Source organism: Saccopteryx leptura, chromosome 4, assembly GCF_036850995.1.
Source record: "Saccopteryx leptura isolate mSacLep1 chromosome 4, mSacLep1_pri_phased_curated, whole genome shotgun sequence".
Lineage (NCBI taxonomy): Eukaryota > Metazoa > Chordata > Mammalia > Chiroptera > Emballonuridae > Saccopteryx > Saccopteryx leptura.
The window spans coordinates 213294409-213315232 of record NC_089506.1 but is presented as its reverse complement, the minus strand read 5'-3'; the positions used below and the strand labels follow the sequence as shown (position 1 = coordinate 213315232).

The window sequence follows — 20824 nt, the reverse complement described above, 5'->3', positions numbered from 1 at the left end:
TCCACAAAGATGCAGCAGTACTGCCCTCACCAGAGTGTCTGTCCACTGTGCCCAGACCCAAGATTCCTGGGCCCCAGCTGCAGAGCCAGCAGCTGGCTCGGGCCTGGTAGGAGTCAGAGGGCAATGCCCTTGGACCCTGCTGCCCCGAGTGTCTGTCTGCCACACATGGGGGCCCCGACCTGTGTCCTTCAGGTCGTACCTTGGAGCCCGCTATGAGGGCGATGCCAATGGACAGCTTGCGCTTTGTGCCCCCGCTCAGGAACCTGCTCCGGCAGTCCCGCTTGTCCTCCAGGCCGAGGGTGTGCAGCATCTGTTTGACTTCTTCAGGGCACTTCTGGCGGGACAAGCCTTTCAGCTGAAATAGCAGGGGACACAGAGATCTGGCAGGGGCTTCTGATGGGGCCATCCCATGAGCCACCTCTTTGCACCGTCTCATCCTTTCCTGTGCTGGCCTTCCAGTGCTGACTCCCCGTCCCACCTCCCCTGCCCCAAGTGTATGGGAGGCTAAGGGCTCAGCTGGCTGCCTGGGAAAGCCAAGCGTGCGGGCTAAGGAACAAACACGACCAGAACCCCCTGCTGGCTCACCTGAGCATAGAAATACAGGTGCTCTGCAACTGTCAGGTTGTCAAACAGAATGTCGTGTTGCGGGCACAGGCCCAGGCTCCTCCGGATCTGAGCCATGTCTTGTGAAATCTCGTACCCATTGATATATGCCCGCCCACTGGTTGGCGGGAAAAGACCTGCGGCCAAGAAGAAAACCAAAGGCTTCGCTAGGTTCCACTGGACACCCTGCCAGACTGCATAGGCGCGATGGTCTCGCCGTGCCCACGCAGTTGTCCCTTGATTTGCCCGAGAACCCGCCTGTGAGTCGTTTTGCTGGTCACCCCACTCCTGCCGTGGTGGCCCTGTGGCCCCTCACCTGTGAGGATGGAAAGGGTGGTAGTCTTTCCTGCACCGTTGTGGCCGAGTAGGACAGTAATCTGGCCCTCGTACAGGTTCAGGTTCAGGTCTCTGACGGCTGCCTTGCCCTTGTTCCCCACTCTGAACACCTGCAGCAGAGGCAGAGGCATCCCCTGGACTTCAGGGCCCTCAGGAACTTACTCCGCGAGTCCCTCCCACTCCCTTCTGGATAACCACCGAGGATCTCAGAGGGGACCATGCCCAGCATCACCAGCCAGCAGGCAAGAGGCAGGAAGTTTCAAATAAAGCGCTGATTGGAGGCCACGCTGCCCCCGCGGTTCTCCGCCTCCCCCACTCCCAATAGGACCCAACATCCTCTGTGTCTCGTATCAAAGGCCTGTGAGACAGGCATCCCTGTGTGGCCAATACAGCAAGCGTTCACTGTAAAGCTGCTGAGAGGTGCAGTCTATTCATTCAACCCTGAGTCACCACACTGGGCCTTGGGGACCCAGAGTCTGAGTGGTGGCCAGTGCCTGGGAGAGCTGGTAGAAAGTACCCCGGAGGACCCAGGAGACAACAAGGCCCAGAGAACAGTCACCAGCTTGGAGAGAGCCATGGGCAAGGCAGCAGGTCTTACCACCTGAGACTCCGAAGTCCCCCTTCCCTGCCTGTCCCCTCAGGGTGTGACACCTTGGATATGTGCTTGATCTTGATCCCGGCCACCAGATCCTCTGGCTCAGCTTCAAAGTACTCTGTCTTGAGGGCTTTTTCAGGGTCATGATCTTCTTCCTCTTTCCCTAAAACCGTCCTTGGGTGCCCGCACCAATACGAGGGCTAGGATGGAAATCAAATGGGTTTCAGGTGGCTGATCCACGTTGGGTCACTGTGTTTGTGACAAACAGAACAACAACTAACTGACATGCTAACAGCATGCACCAGCGAGCCCTTGGTCTTCCGCTCACCATGCTGCTGCACAGGGGATACCACTTAGAGCCCCCCAGGGCTGGGGCAGATGCCAGCATGGCCCCTCACTCTCTACGCCCGGGGAAGCGCTCAGCCTCAGCTTCCTAATCTGTCGTCCGGCATGATGGCAGTTTACAGGTATTGTCATATCATATCAATTCAGATGGGAGACAGAGACAAAGCAAACAGTGACATTTAAAAACAGACAGATTAGTGAATGTTCCAATCCAGAGTGATGTCAGGGCAGAAGATGAAAGAGGCCGTCTTTCCACGCCCCCAACTGCACCCTTACTCCTACTCAGAAGCCTGTAACCAAGCAGGACCAGGCCTTCCTCTGCTATGAGGAAGTCTTGCCCCGCCCTTTCTAGAGGATGACTCTCCACCCTTTGTCTCCACAAGGACAAGCCCTGACCTGTCTAGAGAACAGTGACCCTCCATCCTCTGTCTGTCCATCACAGGGACAGGATGTTTGAGGGGTAAGACTATACACTGTACAATACCCCACTGCTGAGGGTGGCCTGTGGGCACAGGGAACACAGGGATGTGGGCAGGGCCACAGGAAAGGGGAGAGCAGGGCCCTGAAAGAACTCCCGCGGAGGTAAGCCTTAGAGAGGAGAATCTTATAAAGCCTGACTAGGTGGTGGCGCAGTGGATAGAGTGTCGGACTGGGACACGGAGGACTCAAGTTCGAGATCCCGAGGTTGCCAGCTTGAGTGAGGGCTCATCTAGTTTGAGCAAGGCTCACCAGCTTGAGCCCAAGGTCTCTGGCTAGAGGAAGGGGTTACTTGGTCTGCTGAAGGCTCATGGTCAAGACACATATGAGAAAGCATTCAATGAACAACTAAGAAGCCGCAACAAAGAATTGATGTTTCTCATCTCTCTCCCTTCCTGTCTGTCTGTCCCTATCTGTCCCTCTCTCTGACTCTCTCTGTCTCTGCCACACACAAAAAAAATTTTTTTAAAGATCTCTCTCTATATATATGTACTTAAGATATCTAAGGTGCACTTATAGGTTAAAAAAAAGCAAGTTTTAAGCGTTTTTATAATATCATCTCTTTTTCTAAAAATAAATGTACACACCCATGTATGCTAGAGTGGTGTTTTTTTAACTACTGGTCCCAATGATTATGGACTCAATAATCTTCATATAACAACAGGGTGGTTAACTCTTTCTCAGAGCAGCACGAAAATTCTGGCGGACTGGTACCTGTCCATGGACTGGTGGTTGAAAAACACTGTGCTAAAGGATAGTCTATGTATTGGAAAAAGTCAGAAGAACTATACATCCAAATATCAACAGTGTTCGTCTCGGGGACAGTGCTATATATTCTGCAATGCAATCATTTTTACAAGAAGCCATATTACTTTGTACACAGAAAACCCAGTAAGTGACAAGAAAGAGAAGCTGAGGGTGAGGTGTGCTGCTGCTGTGTCTGCTGGGCCAGCACGAGCTCCTTCTCTCAGACCCTCGAGTGCAGGGATCACCTCGGGAGGTGGGGGGTGTGAGTGTGGTCTCAGGGCCCTTAGGATGTACTGCTCATCAACTGAGCCCAGGGCCAGGTCCTATGTCCCGGCCGACTAGGCATGAGTATCAGGGACTGGAGCAAGTGGAATGAGGCTAAGGAAACCTGCTCCCACCTGACCCTGACCCAGAGGTGGCTGGCGGGAGGAGCAGGGCATTAGGACTCACCATGATAAAGAAGTACCAGGGCTGGGGCACGCCGAACTGCCCCGGGAAGATGGCCTCCACATACCAGGTCACCAGGCCATAGAGGACGGAGTCTAACAGCAGCATGCCCAGCACTTGTCCAAAGGAGAAGTCGTCGTCCACATTGACAGGACTCAGGAGATCTTGCCACTGGACGCCCATGCCTGGAAGACATACCAGGAATAGGCCTGAAGCAGACCTGCAGCTGCTCCCCGAACACAGCCACTGCAAAGCAGCAGGACTTCTTTCCTGCTTTAGAGTGAATCTGAGGACTCTCTCCAAGGTCTTGAACACAAAAGTCACAAAATCGATGTTCTAGAACCAGCAAAAGCTCATTAATTGACTAGATAGGCTCACGTTTGATTTATAACATATAAATACACAAACACATATCCCTGCACATGATATGCATATGCATACACACACACACACACACACACACACACACACACACACACACACACATATGTGATTTGGGGTAAACCCAACACTGTAACAGTGTGCATTTCATATAAGTCTTTTTAAAAATAAAAAAATACGGCCCTGACCGGTTGGCTCAGTGGTAGAGCGTCGGCCTGGCGTGCAGGAGTCCTGGGTTTGATTCCTGACCAGGGCACACAGGAGAAGCGTCTATCTGCTTCTCCACCCCTCCCCCTCTCCTTCCTCTCTGTCTCTCTCTTCCCCTCCCGCAGCCAAGGCTCCATTGGAGCAAAGTTGGCCCGGGCGCTGAGGATGGCTCCATGGCCTCTGCCTCAGGCGCTAGAATGGCTCTGGTTGCAACAGAGCAACGCCCCAGATGGGCAGAGCATCGCCCCCTGGTGGGCATGCCGGGTGGATCCCAGTCAGGCACATGCATGCAGGAGTCTGTCTGACTGCCTCCCCGTTTCCAACTTTAGAAAAATTAAAAAAAAATACTTTGGACACAGAGAAAGCTCTATTTAGAGGTGCTTATACTGTTTTATCTACTCTTGGTCTTGCAATGGCACAGTCCAAACGATGCTTTGGAATTCTGTGTAGCTAGATGACCTTCTGTTGCTCAAGACTCCCTGATAAAAATGGCTGTTTTCTGGCCTCGATTAGTGTTCAATTTCAAACAATGAGAAATCTGTCTGTTTTAAGAAAATTCAGGTCCTAGCCAGTTGGCTCAGCAGATAGAGTATCAGCCAGGAGTGTGAACATTCCAGGTTCAATCCCTGATCAGGGCACCCAAGAAGTGACCATCTGCTTCTCTTCCCCTCCTCCACCCCTTTTCCAACTTTTCCCCTCCCATAGCCAGTGGCTCAATTGGTTCAAGCATCAGTCGGGGGCTGAGGATAGCTCGGTTGGTCCAAGCATTGACCTCAGGCACTAAAAACAGCTCGGTTGACTCAAGTGTCAACCACCAATGGAGGATGCCGGGTGGATCCCGGTCGAGGCATATGTGAGACTCTGTCTCACTATCTCCCCTCCTCTCCTTAAAAAAAAAAAAAAAAAAGAGAAGAAAATTCAGTACAGAACTATGAAAAACGAGAGGTGTCATATAGTTATATTCTTCTTTGTAAATGGCTTTTTAAAAAATATTTGCATTCTGGAAGAGTCTGCATTAAAAAGTCCACATTATACATCACTCTACTAAACAGAGGAACGCATACAGGGTGGGGCAAAAGTAGGTTTACAGTTGTTTGTATGGAAAACAATATATTAATAAATAATAATACAAGAATGAACTGTTTCATGTACTCACAACTGTAAACCTACTTTTGCCCCACTGTATATTTAAAACTGAAGGGTTAGAAGACATTGACAACTGAAGAAGAAAAATTCTAAGATAATGCCACACTGGGAAAATAGATACAGCTATACGAAGGTTCCTGTGGCTATCCACCTGCTTCCTTCCACAGATGCCGCCAATCAGAGCTACAACAACTAGGAATTCCATGGCTGGAAGAAACAAGAGCATTCAGCCTGAGAAAAGAGAACATCTGGCCTGGCCTGTGATTGCACAGTGGATACAGCATCGACCTGGAAAGCCGAGGCCACCAGTTTGAAACCCTGGGCTTGACCGGTCAAAGTAGATATGATAAGCAACAAGTAATCAATGAACTAAAGTGAAGCAACTATGAGTTGATACTTTTTGCCCCCCCCCCCCTGTAAAATCAATAAATAAGATCTTAAAAAAAAAGAGAACATCTGGATGGGGCAGGGCCCAGATGGTCTTAAAACGCACACAGATCAGTCATGTCTAAGGGAGATGACATTTTACCTCCTGCTGGTGGAGCCAGAACAACAGGCAGAAGCTGCAGGGACACGATGTGAGCATAACACCAGCCTCGCAGAGACTCACCTGCACCCCTCAATCCTCCTCTTGGAAACAGAGCAAGCAAGAGAGCTGGGCCAGTCTGAGTTCAGCCACCTCTCCAAGGCCCTTCTGGGAGAGGAGGTTAAGTGATGGGGAAATCAACGGGGCCTTCTCCTAAGAAGTGAGCTCTCCATCTCTGGTGACTTCCCAGCAGGAGGAAGGTGAAGGGTTACGCCAGGTGCCCTCTCATCACGTTAGAGGAACAGGCCTGACTCCATCAATTGAAATCTGAGCAGCTATCGCAATGGCTTGCAAAGTGGGAGCCTACAAGGCCAAAGACAGCCCAAAGAAGTGTTTTTATTTCATCCCTGTGATACTTTAAAAATCAGAAAATTTCACAAAAATCAAGAAAACAATGTTTGGTCCTGGTTGGGTAGTTCAATTGTTTAGAGTGTCATCCCAATATGACATGGTTGCGGGTTCCACCCTGGTCAAGGTACACACAAGAATCAACAAAGGAGTGCATTGTGAAACCACATGTGAAACAACAAATTGAAGTTTCTCTCTCTCTCTTCCTTCCTCTCTTTCTAAAATCAATCAATGAAAAAATCAAAACAAAACCATGTTCTGGTCTGTCCCTTGTTTTCTCTTGGGCTTCCTCATCCTCATTGAAAATCACTGTGGGTTTCAAGGAACTAGGAAGTGGAGAGATACTAATTATACCACTTTAAAGAGAGCTACAGGTAGCTCAAACCCCATGGACTCTGACACACAGAGGAAGACAAATACTATCTGGTTTCACTTAAATGTGGAATCTAAACCAAGATAAATGAACAAGCAGAACAGAAACATATTCATGGACACAGAGAACATTTTGATGGCTGCCACCTGGGAGGGGGGTTTGGAGGATGGTGAAAAAGGAGAAGGGGTTAAGAAGTACAAATTGGCAAAAAATTTTTAAAAAGACTCTGGCCCAGCCCTGGCCAGCTAGCTCAGTGGTAGAGCGTCGGCCTGGCGTGTGGAAGTCCTGGGTGTTTGATTCCTGGCCAGGGCACACAGGAGAAGTGCCCATCTGCTTCTCCACCCCTCCCCCTCTCTTTCCTCTCTGTCTCTCTCTTCCCCTCCCACAGCCAAGGCTCCATTGAGGCAAAGTTGGCCTGAGCACTGAGGACGGCTCCATAGCCTCTGCTTCAGGCGCTGGAATGGCTCTGGTTCAATGGAGCAACGACCCAGATGGGTAGAGCATCACCCCCTGGTGGGCATGCCGGGTGGATCCCGGTCAGACACATGTGGGATTCTGACTCTACGCTTCCCTGCTTCTCACTTCAGAAAAATACAAAACAAAAAACAAAAACAAAAAAAAGAAGTACAAATTGGTAGAACATTAAGGGGTGTCAAGTCCAGCAGAGCCAATAATACTGTAATAACTACGTATGGTGTCAGATGGGTACAAGATTCATCGGGGTGATCACTTCATAAGTTATATAAATGTCTTATCACTGGGTTGTACACCTGAAACTAATATATTGTACATCATCTGGAATGGAAAAATAAAAAATTCTTTAAAAAAATACAGACTTAGAGACCACAGGTGTAATCATTCGGAATGCCTGCTGATGCAGGCAGACTCAGAGGTGACTGAGTGGAATCCCATGTCAGCAGAAGCAGATGCGCCCATTAGCATTTTCCTGCGGTAACAGCTGGTCCCAGGTAGAGCACTGTGGGAACTGAAAGCCTGGACTACACCAGCTAAGTGGGTGTTCAGGACTTGTCTTCCAAATGCATCACTCGCTTAGCTGTCGTGATGTGTCTGTTCCTGGAGCTGGAGGTGCCTCTGTTTAGACTCTCTCTGGGGGTAACTGAATCAGCAAGGGGAGTTTCTCAAAAGAAAAAGACTCACCTTTTGCTTCAAATTTTCCAATGAGTTGGGCTCCCATTGCCATGGCGACATTGGACAGAAGACAGGAGAAGAGCTTCTGGCTAAGAGTCATCCAGTTGTATCGAGGAGCAACGAAGAAGTAGGGGATGTATGTAAAGAAGTACAGGCAGCCCCCGACAGCTGCTGCCATGTTGGCTAGAGATGGAGAGAGGAAGCGGAGTGTGACAAAATCGTGCAAGAGAATTTGGATGAATGTGTCAGAAGGAAGCCGGTGAGCTACCAGACTCCCTCCCTGGACTCATGCCCTGGTGCTGGGAACAGCAGGCTTGTTCTGAAGTCTTTTATTTTATTTTTATTTTTTGTGACAGAGACAGAGAAAGGGATAGATAGGGACAGACAGACAGGAAGGGAGAGAGATGAGAAGCATCAATTCCTCATTGTGGCCTCTTAGTTGTTCATTGATTGCTTTCTCATATGTGCCTTGACCGGGGCCCCTACAGCAGACCAAGTGACCCTTGCTCAAGCCAGCGACCTTGGGTCCAAGCTGGTGAGCCTAGCTCAAACCAGATGAGCCTGCGCTCAAGCTGGTGACCTCGGGGTCTCAAACCTGGGTCCTCTGCATCCCAGTCTGACGCTCTATCCACTGTGCCACTGCCTGGTCAGGCCTGAAGACTTTTCTCTTGTTGAGGTGCCTGTGCCCTTGCAAATGTGACCCTGCAGAGGGCGACAGCTGTCCCCCTCATCCTGGGACCACACATTTATTTTTCCAGCCTTGTCCTACAGAGTTCATTCACCTCCAGCCTTGACATTGCACACCTGACATGACTGATAGTGAGCCCTGAACCCCAGCCTTGCTTCTTGCCTGGTCTTCTCCCTCATTCACTCGTTCATCCCACAGGTATTTGCTGAGTGCCTACTCTGTGCCAGGCCCTGTTCCAGGCACCATGGAGACAGCTACAAACAAGACAGATAAAGCCAGCCCCACCTGAGTTTATAATCCTGTGGGGACACAGACAGTCAACCAATGACCAACAAGACAAAGAATGGGGACAAGACATTCCCTGAGCCAGGGACTGTGGCTATGACCAGGTAGCCAAGGAAAGCTTTGATGAGAAGGTGACACACGAGAAAGACCTGTGAGGTGAGGACCAGGTTGTGGAGGTGTGGGGAAAACAGCATGGCTTTAGTCCATAGGGCAGCCCTCAAATGCTTTGGTCTTAAGACTCCTTTACTCCCTTAAAAATTATCAAGGATGTCAAGTAACCGTTGTTTATGTGAGTTAGATCTATATATAGATATATCTATAGATATCAATGTTTACTGTATTAAAAATTAATACTAAACAAATTTAAAAATATTTAAGAATAAGAATAACAAGAATAAATCCATTACAAGTTTACATAAATTTTTTGGGGGGTATTTTTCTGAAGTTGGAAATGGGGAGGCAGTCAGACAGACTCCCGCATGTACCCGACCGGGATCCACCCGGCATGCCTATCAGGGGGCAATGCTCTGCCCATTTGGGGTGTTGCTCCTTTGCGACCAAAGCCATTCTAGTGCCTGAGGCAGAGGCCATGGAGCCATCCTCAGCGCCCGGGCCATCTTTGCTCCAGTGGAGCCTCGGCTGCGGGAGGGGAAGAGAGAGACAGAGGGGAAGGAGAGGGGGAGGGGTGGAGAAGCAGATGGGCGCTTCTCCTGTGTGCCCTGGCCGGGAATTGAACCCGGGACTCCTGCACGCCAGGCCGATGCTCCACCACTGAGCCAACCAGCCAGGGCCTACATAAATATTTTTTATGAAAAACTTTTCCCATAATTTAGTAAGACAAGTGCATTGTATTACATTTTCGCAAACCTCTGCAGGTCTGACTTAACAGATTACATACAGCTAGACTATCATATCTGCTTCTGCATTCACTCTGTTGAGTTGCATTGTTTTGGGTGAAGTGAATAAAGATATCAGCTTCACACAGATAAGTAGCTGAAAGAGGAGTCCTTCAGATATTTGTGGATATCCTTCTTTGACACTACAGCATGCAACAAGTGGTAGTTTCTTAAAGGTTAGGTGCTATGTGGAATGAAACTATTCAATAAACTTTTCATACTGTTACACTAAAATCCATTGGTTTAATTTGCACTTTGAATGACTTAATCTTCTCGCATGATTTTGTAACATGATGCATTGGTCATTTGGAAAATAATGCTTATGCAGATCTAAATGTTGACACATTTCATTTTTAAATAAAGGACCTAAGTAGATATTTCTCTAAAATGGACATCTAGCTGGCTAACAGATATGTGAGAAGATGCTCAATACCACTGGTCATCAGGGAAATGCAAATCAAAACCACAGTGAGATATAACCTCACACTTGTCAGAATGACTATCATAAAAAAAAACAGTAAAAATGTGGAGGATGTGGAGATAAGGAAACCCTTGTGCACTGTTGGTGAGAATATAAACTAGTGTAGTCACCATGGAAAACACTATGAAGAATCCTCAAAAAATTAAAAATAGAACTACCATATGACCTAGCAATTCCATTCTTAGGTATTTCTCTGAAGAAAAGAAAAACAATTATTTGAAAAGATATATGTACCCATCTCTATGTTCACTGCAGCATTATTTACAATAACAGATATGGAAGCAATTTAAGTGTCCATCAATATACGAATGGATAAAGATGTGGTACATATATACAATGGAGTAACTCAGCCATAAAAAAGAATGAAATCTTACCATTTGCAAAAACATGGATGAATCTACATAGTATTATGTTATGTGAAATAAGTTGGATAGAGAAAGACAAATACCATATAATCTCACTTATATGTGGAATAAAAACAAACAAATAAAACAGAAACAAACTCAGAGATACAGAGAACAAGGCTGGGGTTCAGGGCTCACTATCAGTCATGTCAGGTGTGCAATGTCAAGGCTGGAGGTGAACTCTGTAGGACAAGGCTAGAAAAATAAATATGTGCTCCCAGGATGAGGGGGACAGCTGCCGCCCTCGGCAGGGTCACATTTGCAAGGGCACAAGCACCTCAACAAGAGAAATCAGTTTGTTCTCTGTATCCAGAGGGGAGAGGTGTGTAGGAGGGGGTGGAAAAGGGAAAAGGGATTAAGAAATACAAACTTTCCATTATAAAATAAGTCATGAGGATATAATGTACACCATAGGGAACAGAGTCAATAACATCATTCATTGTAACTATGTATAGTGACAGTCAATTACTAGACTTATTGTGGTGATCTTTTTCTAAGTTACATAAATGTTGCTTCACTATGCTGTACACCCAAAACTAATATATTTATTGTATGTCAATTATAATTAAAAACAATTTTATTCTGACCAGGCAGTGGCACAGAGTATCAACCTGGGACACTGAAGACCCAGGTTCAAAACCCTGAGGTCATCGGCTTGAGCACGGGCTCATCTAGCTTGAGCCTAGGCTTACCAGCTTGAGCATGAGGTCCCTGGTTTGAGCATGGGATCATAGACATGACCCCATGGTCACTGGCTTGAGCCCAAAGGTCGCTGTTGCTGGCTTGAGCTCAAGGTCGCTGGCTTGAGCAAGGGGTCACTGACTCAGCTGGAACCCCCGGGCAAAAGCACATATGAGCCTGACCAGGTGGTGGCGCAGTGGATAGAGCGTCGGACTGGGATGCGGAAGGACCCAGGTTCGAGACCCCGAGCTCACCAGCTTGAGCGCGGGCTCATCTGGCTTGAGCAAAGAGCTCACCAGCTTGGACCCAAGGTCCCTGGCCCCAGCAGGGGGTTACTCGGTCTGCTGAAGGCCCACGGTCAAGGCACATGTGAGAAAGCAATCAATGAACAACTAAGAAGTCGCAACGCGCAACGAGAAACTGATGATTGATGCTTCTCATCTCTCTCAGTTCCTGTCTGTCTGTCCCTGTCTATCTCTGCCTCTGAAAAAAAAAAAAAAAAAAAAAAAAAAAGCACATGAGAAAGCAATCAATGAACAACTAAGGTGCCACAATGAAGAATTGATGCTTCCCATCTCTCTCCCTCCTGTCTGTATGCCCCTGTCTGCCCCCCAATAAATAAATAAATAAATAAATAAACAAACACACAAATAAAATAAAATAAAATTTAAAAAAGTATTATTCAGGGATATACTTCATGACCCAGAAAACTAAGGTCAGCCTGACCAGGCGGTGGTGCAGTGGATAGAGCGTCGGACTGGGATGCAGAAGACCCAGGTTCAAGACCCCGAGGTCGCCAGCTTGAGTGTGGGCTCATCTGGTTTGAGCAAAAGCCCACCAGCTTGAACCCAAGGTCGCTGGCTCCAGCAAGGGGTTACTCAGTCTGCTGAAGGCCTGCGGTCAAGGCACATATGAGAAAGCAATCAATGAACAACTAAGGTGTTGCAACGCGCAATGAAAAACTAATGATTGATGCTTCTCATCTCTCTTCGTTCCTGTCTGTCCCTGTCTATCCCTCTCTCTGACTCACTCTCTGTCTCTGTAAAAATAAATAAATAAAATTTAAAAGAAACCAGAAAGGCAGGAAAAGAGGAAAAGATTAAAAAAACAACAACAAAAAACTAAGTTCAAAGGAAGGTGCAGAATACAAAAAACCCTTCAGTTCCTAGGTTTTTTCTATGTATCCCACACGAAACTGCCCTGTTTTCTGAGGTTTTATCACCCACAGTCCTCTCCTCCCACGGGCAGGAAGACTCACCTTTGCTGAAGAAGGTGCTGACCATGAAGCTGAAGGAGATGGAGGAGATGGCAAAGCAGACCAGGAAGACCAGCACCAGGGAGGGGTCGCTGTGTGCGAGCACCGCCACGTCCTTCTTCACCTGTGTGACATGCCACCCCAGAGGTGAGCACACACAGGGCAGAGCAGGGAAGGCGGAGGTGGGAAACCTTCCAGCCGTAAGTGAAATGGGTGGGGACTGGTGAAGGGCCTCTGCTGAGTGCTCGGCTGAGAAACCACCGCTCCTCTCTACTGAGCCCAAGCAGCCCTCCCTGGGATCTGCACACATGGTCTCAGGGTCTCTGCGGCGGGACTATGGCTGCCTCTGGCTTTCCCATCAACTCGAATGCCATGTTCTTGACAGCAGACCCCCTCCTGAAGCCACATTTACCTTGACACAGAAGAGCAAAGTCATGAAGGAGACTGCGATGAGGAGGAGGAGGAAGAAGAGCAGGAACCACGCGGCCCAGTGCAGCCAGCTGCTGAGTCCCATCATGCGCATGTACTCCTGGGGGAAGAGCAGCATGCGCTCCAATCATGCCCAACACAGCCGTGCGACGGCCCCGCAGGGGTGAGCTCCCACTGCCGGCCACGCCAGGCTCTGCCGCCTTCCTCACACTGATCATCTCAGAGCCTTTGTGTGTGAGTGTGACTGCAGATGCGAGGGGTCAAACATGGGCCAAGAGAGGATGGAGGACACCCGGGCCACAGGCCAGGGGCATTGAGCAGTGAAACCCACATCAGCCAGAGACAGAAGACATGGGTGCCACTGGCGTGTCAGCCGTTGACCTTTGGGTATGAGGAATTTCACCCTCTCCCTACCTTTCCCCAGAAGTGCTACCCACCTGGATGCCCTCTCTACTTCTCAGCCAGGACTAGCCATCTTCCCCTCACCCTTGCCCTCTACTCAGCCATTACCCCCACCCCCACCCCAGGGCTTCAGTCAGGGCCTGAGGTGGGCATGCATTGTGTTGACCAAGCTAATGAACTCTTTCTTTCTTTTTTTTTTTTTTCTGAAGCTGGAAACGGGGAGGCAGTCAGACAGACTCTCGCATGCGCCCGACCGGGATCCACCCGGCATGCCCACCAGGGGGCGATGTTCTGCCCCTCTGGGGCGTTGCTCTGTTGCATCCAGAGCCACTCTAGCGCCTGAGGCAGAGGCCACAGAACCATCCCCAGCGCCCGGGCCATCTTTGCTCCAATGGAGCCTTGGCTGCGGGAGGGGAAGAGAGAGACAGAGAGGAAGGAGAGGGGGAGGAGTGGAGAAGCATATGGGCGCTTCTCCTGTGTGCCCTGGCTGGGAATCGAATCCGGGACTCCTGCACGCCAGGTCAAAGCTCTACCACTGAGCCAACTGGCCAGGGCCCAAGCTAATGAACTCTTTCAACAGTCCTTCATTCCTCGGAGCAATCCCAGACTCCTGTGCTTCCCAGTCTTCTCTGGGTGCCCCTACTGCTGCCCGAGAAGCTGTGTGGTGGGGCAGCTGGTGTTGGGGTTCTGAGTCAGGAGAGTGGAGCCCAGCTCCTCCACTGTCTAGTGCCAATCACTCTAATGCCCTTGCCACAGAGTGTGGCCCCGGCGCTGTTCTAGGACCAACAGCGGCTGCGGGAACGCTTTAAAAGCCAGAGGCAGCCCTGGCCGGTTGGCTCAGCGGTAGAGCGTCGGCCTAGCGTGCGGAGGACCCGGGTTCGATTCCCGGCCAGGGCACACAGGAGAAGCGCCCATTTGCTTCTCCACCCCTCCGCCGCGCTTTCCTCTCTGTCTCTCTCTTCCCCTCCCGCAGCCAAGGCTCCATTGGAGCAAAGATGGCCCGGGCGCTGGGGATGGCTCTGTGGCCTCTGCCTCAGGCGCTAGAGTGGCTCTGGTCGCAACATGGCGACGCCCAGGATGGGCAGAGCATCGCCCCCTGGTGGGCAGAGCGTAGCCCCTGGTGGGCGTGCCGGGTGGATCCCGGTTGGGCGCATGCAGGAGTCTGTCTGACTGTCTCTCCCTGTTTCCAGCTTCAGAAAAAAAAAAAAAAAAAAAAAAAGCCAGAGGCACCGCTTCCCCTCCTGCCAGTCTGAAATGAGGGGTCCAGACTGTCGCTGTGAGGGCAGGGCCCCCTCAGGAAGGACAGGCGCATAGTGATGCTGGGCATAGGCCTTGCTGTCAGGAGGTGTGGTCAGGAAACCCAAGCTACTCCACTGACCACACTGACCAGGGAGTCCCAGGACACATAAAGCCCCACTATTTGTTACAGTGGCCAGTGGCAACACGAGGCTATTTCCAATCCTCAGCTGTGCTAGGCACAAGTGCCCAGTGGTGACAGAGTGGACAACAGACACAGTACATGTCCATCCATCACCACGGAATATTCCAATGGACAGCGCTAGTCTGGAAAAGGGAACCAGCATGGCTGGTCTTTTATAAACCTGGCACCAAGCCAGGCTATCAATTTCCCAGATTCTTTTTTTTTTTTTTTGCCATCTTTTTTATTATTATTTTTTTTATTTATTCATTTTAGAGAGGAGAGGGAGAGACAGGGAGAGAGAGAGAGAGAGACAGAGAGAGAGAAGGGGGGAGCTGGAAGCATCAACTCCCATATGTGCCTTGACCAGGCTAGCCCAGGGTTTCGAACTGGCGACCTCAGCATTTCCAGGTCGACACTTTATCCACTGCGCCACCACAGGTCAGGCAATTTCCCAGATTCTTATGAACAATTTCACACCCTCAGAAAAATGGGAAGACTGCAACAATGGTCACTCATGTACCAACCACATAGATTCAGTAATCATTTAATACTTTGCCACGCCTGACCAGGTGGTGGTGCAGTGGATAGAGCGTTGGACTGGGATGCAGAGGACCCAGGTTCGAGACCCTGAGGTCGCCAGCTTGAGTGCAGGCTCATCTGGTTTGAGCAAAAGCTCACCAGCTTGGACCCAAGGTCGCTGGCTTGAGCAAGGGGTTACTCGGTCTACTGAAGGCCCACAGTCAAGGCATATATGAGAAAGCAATCAATGAATAACTAAGGTGTCACAATGAAAAACTGATGATTGATGCTTCTCATCTCTCTTCGTTCCTGTCTGTCTGTCCCTGTTTATCCCTCTCTCTGACTCTCTCTGAAAAAAAAATACTTTGCCACATTGGTTTTATTATGTATCTGCAGGTATGCACGTGTACAAACATTTTCTGAACCATTTCATTGTCCACTGCTAACTATTTAAACTAAACATTATATCATTTTATCAAAGTTATTTAAGGGGCCCGAGCAGACAGAACCCCCCTCATCAGATCGGGGGCCTCTAAGAACACTCTAAATGTCGTTTACTGGCACTGCAGATATTGCCAAAAGAGGAACTTTGAATACATTTTGGAAATTTTGGCAATGTCATTGGTATGGGTTTATAGATGACACTACTCATTCAGATACATTCGATTAGAGTGATACTTGTAGAGTGACACTTCATATACTTCTGCATTTCCCATTACACTGTGCCTGAGAGTCTAGAACTACAGCTATTCTTGATCCCTATGTAAAGTGTGTTAATGTTCTGCTTGGCCATATACTTAGACATTGTGGTTCACTGTTGATCTAATCCCTAGAGTAGCTCTGTTCAACAGAAACAGAATGTGACCCACATATGTAATTTAGAATTTTATAGTAGCCACAAAGAAAAAGTTAAAAGGGGGAAAAAAAGCAAAATTAATTTCAATGATGTATTTTACTTAACCCAAATGTCCAAAATATTGTCTTTTCAACATATAATCAATATCAAAAGTACTCATGGGGGAGGAGGAGGGACACAAAGAAAACTAGATAGAAGGTGACGGAGGACAATCTGACTTTGGGTGATGGGTATGCAACATAATTGAATGACAAGATAACCTGGACATGTTTTCTTTGAATATATGTACCCTGATTTATTGATGTCACCCCATTAAAATTAATAAAAATTTAAAAAAAAAGAGGGACAAATATAAGTTGACAGAAAATGATTTGACTTTGGGTGATGGGTATACAACATAATCAACAGTTCAAACGCTATAGAAATGTCCACCTGAAACCTATTTACTCTTATTGATCAATGTTACCCTGTTAATTTTCTAAATAAAATTTAAAAATTAAAAAAAAAATACTGCATTCCAAAGGTCAAAAAAAAAAGTACTGATGAGATAGTTTACACTCCTTTTTCATGCTAAGACTTCAGAAATCCAGTGTACATTTACTCTCTCAGCATTACTCCGTTCAGGCCAGACACCCTGCAAAGTGCTGGAAGCCCAGGGCGTGTGGCTCCCGTTTGGAAAAGGCAGCTCCAAAGCCACATTCAGGTCTTAGTATACTGCACACAAAATATGGTGCTTTCTCGTGATTTTTAAAGTCTGGATAGACCAGGGCTGGTTTCAAAGAGGCCCCGAACTAGGCTAGAGTCACCATGGGTGCCTGCCTCACTCTGAACTGCGCTGTGGCTCCAGCGCCCAGGAGCCACTCCCATGTCCGGCAACAGGGCCCGGGACACACCCGCCCCACAGTGGCATTGTGCCTGGAATCAACCTGCCAACATGTTTGACAGCCAAATGCAAACAGGGTTACCTTGAGTTTCCTCTCCTTCTCCTGCACGACAGCCCGGACGATGGTGAGGGAGGTGTAAGTGAAACTGAGCATGAGCAGCAGGGGGAGCTGGTACTGGATGGCCACCAGAAAGGGGTCCGAGATGAAAGGAGGGTACGGGAACCGCTTTGCCATCACGGCGAGCTTCTCAAAGAGCTGATGCGTGGAGGCGTTGGCGTGGTACTGCATGATGGCTCTGTCCACAGCGTGCTGCACAGCCAGGAAGCCTTCTCGGATGTACCCTGAATGCAGGAGCAACAGGACATTCCAGCACAGGAAGTCAACACGTGTTGTGAAAGCTGCAGCCTGGGATGCTCCGATCTCAGAGAGCCACGCGCACTGATCTCTCCCATTGAGTGTGGCTGTAGAGCGACATCACCTAACTCCCTAAGGTCTCTTTCACTCCACTAGTTCGTAGGGACCTCCAGAATTCCCTGGCTTGTGGCTCCTCCCTCCTCCTTCAAAGCCATAACACAGCACCTCTTTGACCCTGCTGCTACCATGACATCTTTCTCTGACCCTCCCTTCTGCCTTCCTCGCCCACTCATTGCAGTGGGCCCACTGGGACAATTGATGATAATCTGGCTATCCTAAGGTTAGCTGATTATCAACTTAAATTCCATCTGCCTCCTTAATTCCCTCTTGCCATGTATCCTGACATATTCACAGGTTCTGAGGATTAGGATGTGGGCATCTTTTAAGAGCATAATGCTGCCGGCCACAAGGAGCTCTGCCCTTGAATCACCATCTCAAAGAGAGGCCGACACTACCGCCCAAAGACCACTGCCACCAGACCTTTGTGGACCTTGTGGTTTCTCCATGCTGGCCCTTTTTGACTCCTCAAAGTGGTTTGTAATAACACTTTTAGAGTGAAAAGGGCTTGGGAGGAGTGATTAACTGGGGACATGGTATTCCAGTCCAGAGATAAGCCTGGGAGGGACTCAGTGTGAAGAAGGAGTCAGCACAGCCCTAAGAGAGAAAACAGCAGCTTGAGCTTGAGGCCTGAGCCTGGGAAACAGAGGAGGGACATGGGGTACAGGTCTAGGTAGCATGAGCTCCTCCACTCATATAATACAGTGAGGTTTAGAACATCTGAGACCCTCTAACATAGAATTGCCTTGGTTCCAGCCTCTAGAAAAGAGAAAAGCAATATCCCAACTATACCCCCAGATGGAGTTACTGTACCTGTGTGTTTCCCTTAGGTTTAAGTCTTTTTATGGTTCTGATAATAGTAGGTGCTCAATTAAGGTCACCCATTTGTGTGCTGGGTGAGGGTTCGGTTCTCATCTTTACTTTTTTTTTTTTTTTTTCATTTTTCTGAAGCTGAAAACAGGGAGAGACAGTCAGACAGACTCTCGCATGCGCCCAACCGGGATCCACCCGGCACGCCCACCAGGGGCGACGCTCTGCCTACCAGGGGGCGATGTTCTGCCCATCCTGGGCGTCGCCATGTTGCAACCAGAGCCACTCTAGTGCCTGAGGCAGAGGACACAGAGCCATCCCCAGCGCCCGGGCCATCTTTGCTCCAATGGAGCCTTGGCTGCAGGAGGGGAAGAGAGAGACAGAGAGGAAAGCGCGGCGGAGGGGTGGAGAAGCAAATGGGCGCTTCTCCTGTGTGCCCTGGCCGGGAATCGAACCCGGGTCCTCCACACGCTAGGCCGACGCTCTACCGCTGAGCCAACCGGCCAGGGCGGTTCTCATCTTTACAACCAACCTGCAGAGGAGCTAACGTTATCTCCACTGAACAGATGGGACCACTGAGACCCAGGCAGTTGAGCCACACAGCTGGTGGCAGAGCAAAGCTGGGTTGGGACCCCAGTCTCTGGCTTTGAAGCCAGTGTCTTCTCATAACATCACACCACTTCCCCCACAAGATATCCGGCCTGCCCGCTCACATACTGTAGTCTAGCAAGGCTTCGCCACGTTACCAGATGGTCTCCATCACCATGACGGTGTGGCGGCCCAGCACTCTGTAATCAGTCATTTCCCTTGGCTGAAATTTTTGTGATTGTAGCTAAAGTTATGGTGAACATATTTGTGCCTGTGGATTTGTTCCTTCTTTTAGACTATGATAGGGTTAAATTCTTATCAGGGGGATCAGTGAGTCTCAGGTACAGACCTTTGGGTGGTGGGCTGGGGGAGAACACTAGACCCAATTTACCCGCATTTCTTGGGGTCTTCATATTTTTCTAACTGCTTTGCATGAGTCCTTCATATAACAAAAGGTATTTACCCTTTGTCATTTGCTGAAAATGTTATCCTCAGTCTTCTATTTGCTTTTAGTATCAATATTATGTCCTTGCCTGACCAGGCGGTGGCGCAGTGGATAGAGCGTTGGGCTGGGATGCAGAGGACCCAGGTTCGAGACCCCGAGGTCACCAGCTTGAGCACAGGCTCATCCGGTTTGAGCAAAGCTCACCAGCTTAGACCCAAGGTCGCTGGCTCGAGCAAGGGGTTACTCGGTCTGCTGTAGGCCCGCGGTCAAGGCACATATGAGAAAGCAATCAACAAACAACTAAGGTGTTGCAATGCGCACCGAAAAACTAATGATTGATGCTTCTCATCTCTCCGTTCCTGTCTGTCTGTCCCTGTCTATCCCTCTCTCTGACTCTCTCTCTGTCTCTGTAAAAAAAAAAAAAAAAAAAAAAAGTCCTTGAAATCTGTCAGTCTTTTCCTCTGAGAACGTTTTTCTGTTGCTTTCAAGCTTAGGAAACTGGCCACACAAGCAGGGACTCTAGTCCAGCCTCTGGGTCTCAGCGACCAGTGTCTCCTGCTGTTGATGTGGTTTCACCTTATCTCCAGGCTTGATGACCTGTCCAGAACCTTATTCTGGGGTCTCTTGCACCTTACCTTGCCTTGTTCATCTTGGTTCTTCTTCTGGATTTGAAATCTTGTCCTGGAACATTAGCCTGTGACAGGCCCTGACACCAGCCAGGTCACACACGTTGGCTACACACCGGCCACCTCCTTCCTACCTCTTGTCTCCCTTGTTCTCCATTTAGGGACATTCCTGGGTCTTTCCATCAAAACCTCTAACCAGCCCTGGCCGGTTGGCTCAGCGGTAGAGCGTCGGCCTAGTGTGCGGAGGACCCGGGTTCGATTCCCGGCCAGGGCACACAGGAGAAGCGCCCATTTGCTTCTCCACCCCTCCGCCGTGCTTTCCTCTCTGTCTCTCTCTTCCCCTCCCGCAGCCAAGGCTCCATTGGAGCAAGGATGGCCCGGGCGCTGGGGATGGCTCTGTGGCCTCTGACTCAGGCGCTAGAGTGGCTCTGGTCGCAACATGGCGACGCCCAGGATGGGCAGAACATCGCCCCCTGGTGGGCAGAGCTTCCCCTCATGGTGGGTGTGCCAGGTGGATCCCGGTCGGGCGCATGCGGGAGTCTGTCTGACTGTCTCTCCCTGTTTCCAGCTTCAGAAAAATGGAAAAAACAAACAAACAAACAAAAAAAACAAACCTCTAACCAGCTCTGCCTCCTGCAGACCTGTGGAATCCTGTGTTCTCCGCAAGGCTCTGGATGTTACAGAAACTGCACTCGTGTCTCAGCCTGAGGGTGACGTCTAGTCCTGTTCGTTCTTGGCTATCTAGCACATGCCAAGATGTAACCATGCTTCAGAGGAAACAAACATGCCAACTACCTGTTCAAGTCACACATGCTAGACAACACGAGCTTAAAATTCCTATAAAACTGTATACTGAGGCAACAAGACGAGAAGGAAAATGTAAAATCAAGCCCAAAAGATTCAATGAAAATCGAAGCTCCCTAAAAACTGAAATATAAACGTTT

The 20824-nt window shown here is 49.2% G+C and overlaps 1 protein-coding gene and 1 non-coding gene across 5 annotated transcripts in view; one reads left to right on the top strand and one right to left on the bottom strand.

Annotated features, from left to right (window-relative positions):
- ABCA3 (ATP binding cassette subfamily A member 3) overlaps positions 1-20824 on the bottom strand; it is a 62344-nt gene that overhangs the window by 23767 nt on the left and 17753 nt on the right. For all 4 annotated transcript variants that reach the window (XM_066382848.1, XM_066382850.1, XM_066382849.1 and 1 more), the window contains 9 exons: positions 17022-17281; positions 12843-12959; positions 12434-12554; positions 7750-7923; positions 3554-3735; positions 1591-1734; positions 920-1049; positions 586-740; positions 200-355 (listed from right to left, as the gene is read on the bottom strand). In XM_066382848.1, the coding sequence (XP_066238945.1) occupies positions 200-355; positions 586-740; positions 920-1049; positions 1591-1734; positions 3554-3735; positions 7750-7923; positions 12434-12554; positions 12843-12959; positions 17022-17281 (1439 nt within the window). The remainder of the gene's footprint in view (positions 1-199; positions 356-585; positions 741-919; positions 1050-1590; positions 1735-3553; positions 3736-7749; positions 7924-12433; positions 12555-12842; positions 12960-17021; positions 17282-20824) is intronic.
- On the top strand, positions 20079-20154 carry TRNAT-AGU (transfer RNA threonine (anticodon AGU)). The gene has a single exon. It is a non-coding gene; the product is annotated as a tRNA-Thr (tRNA).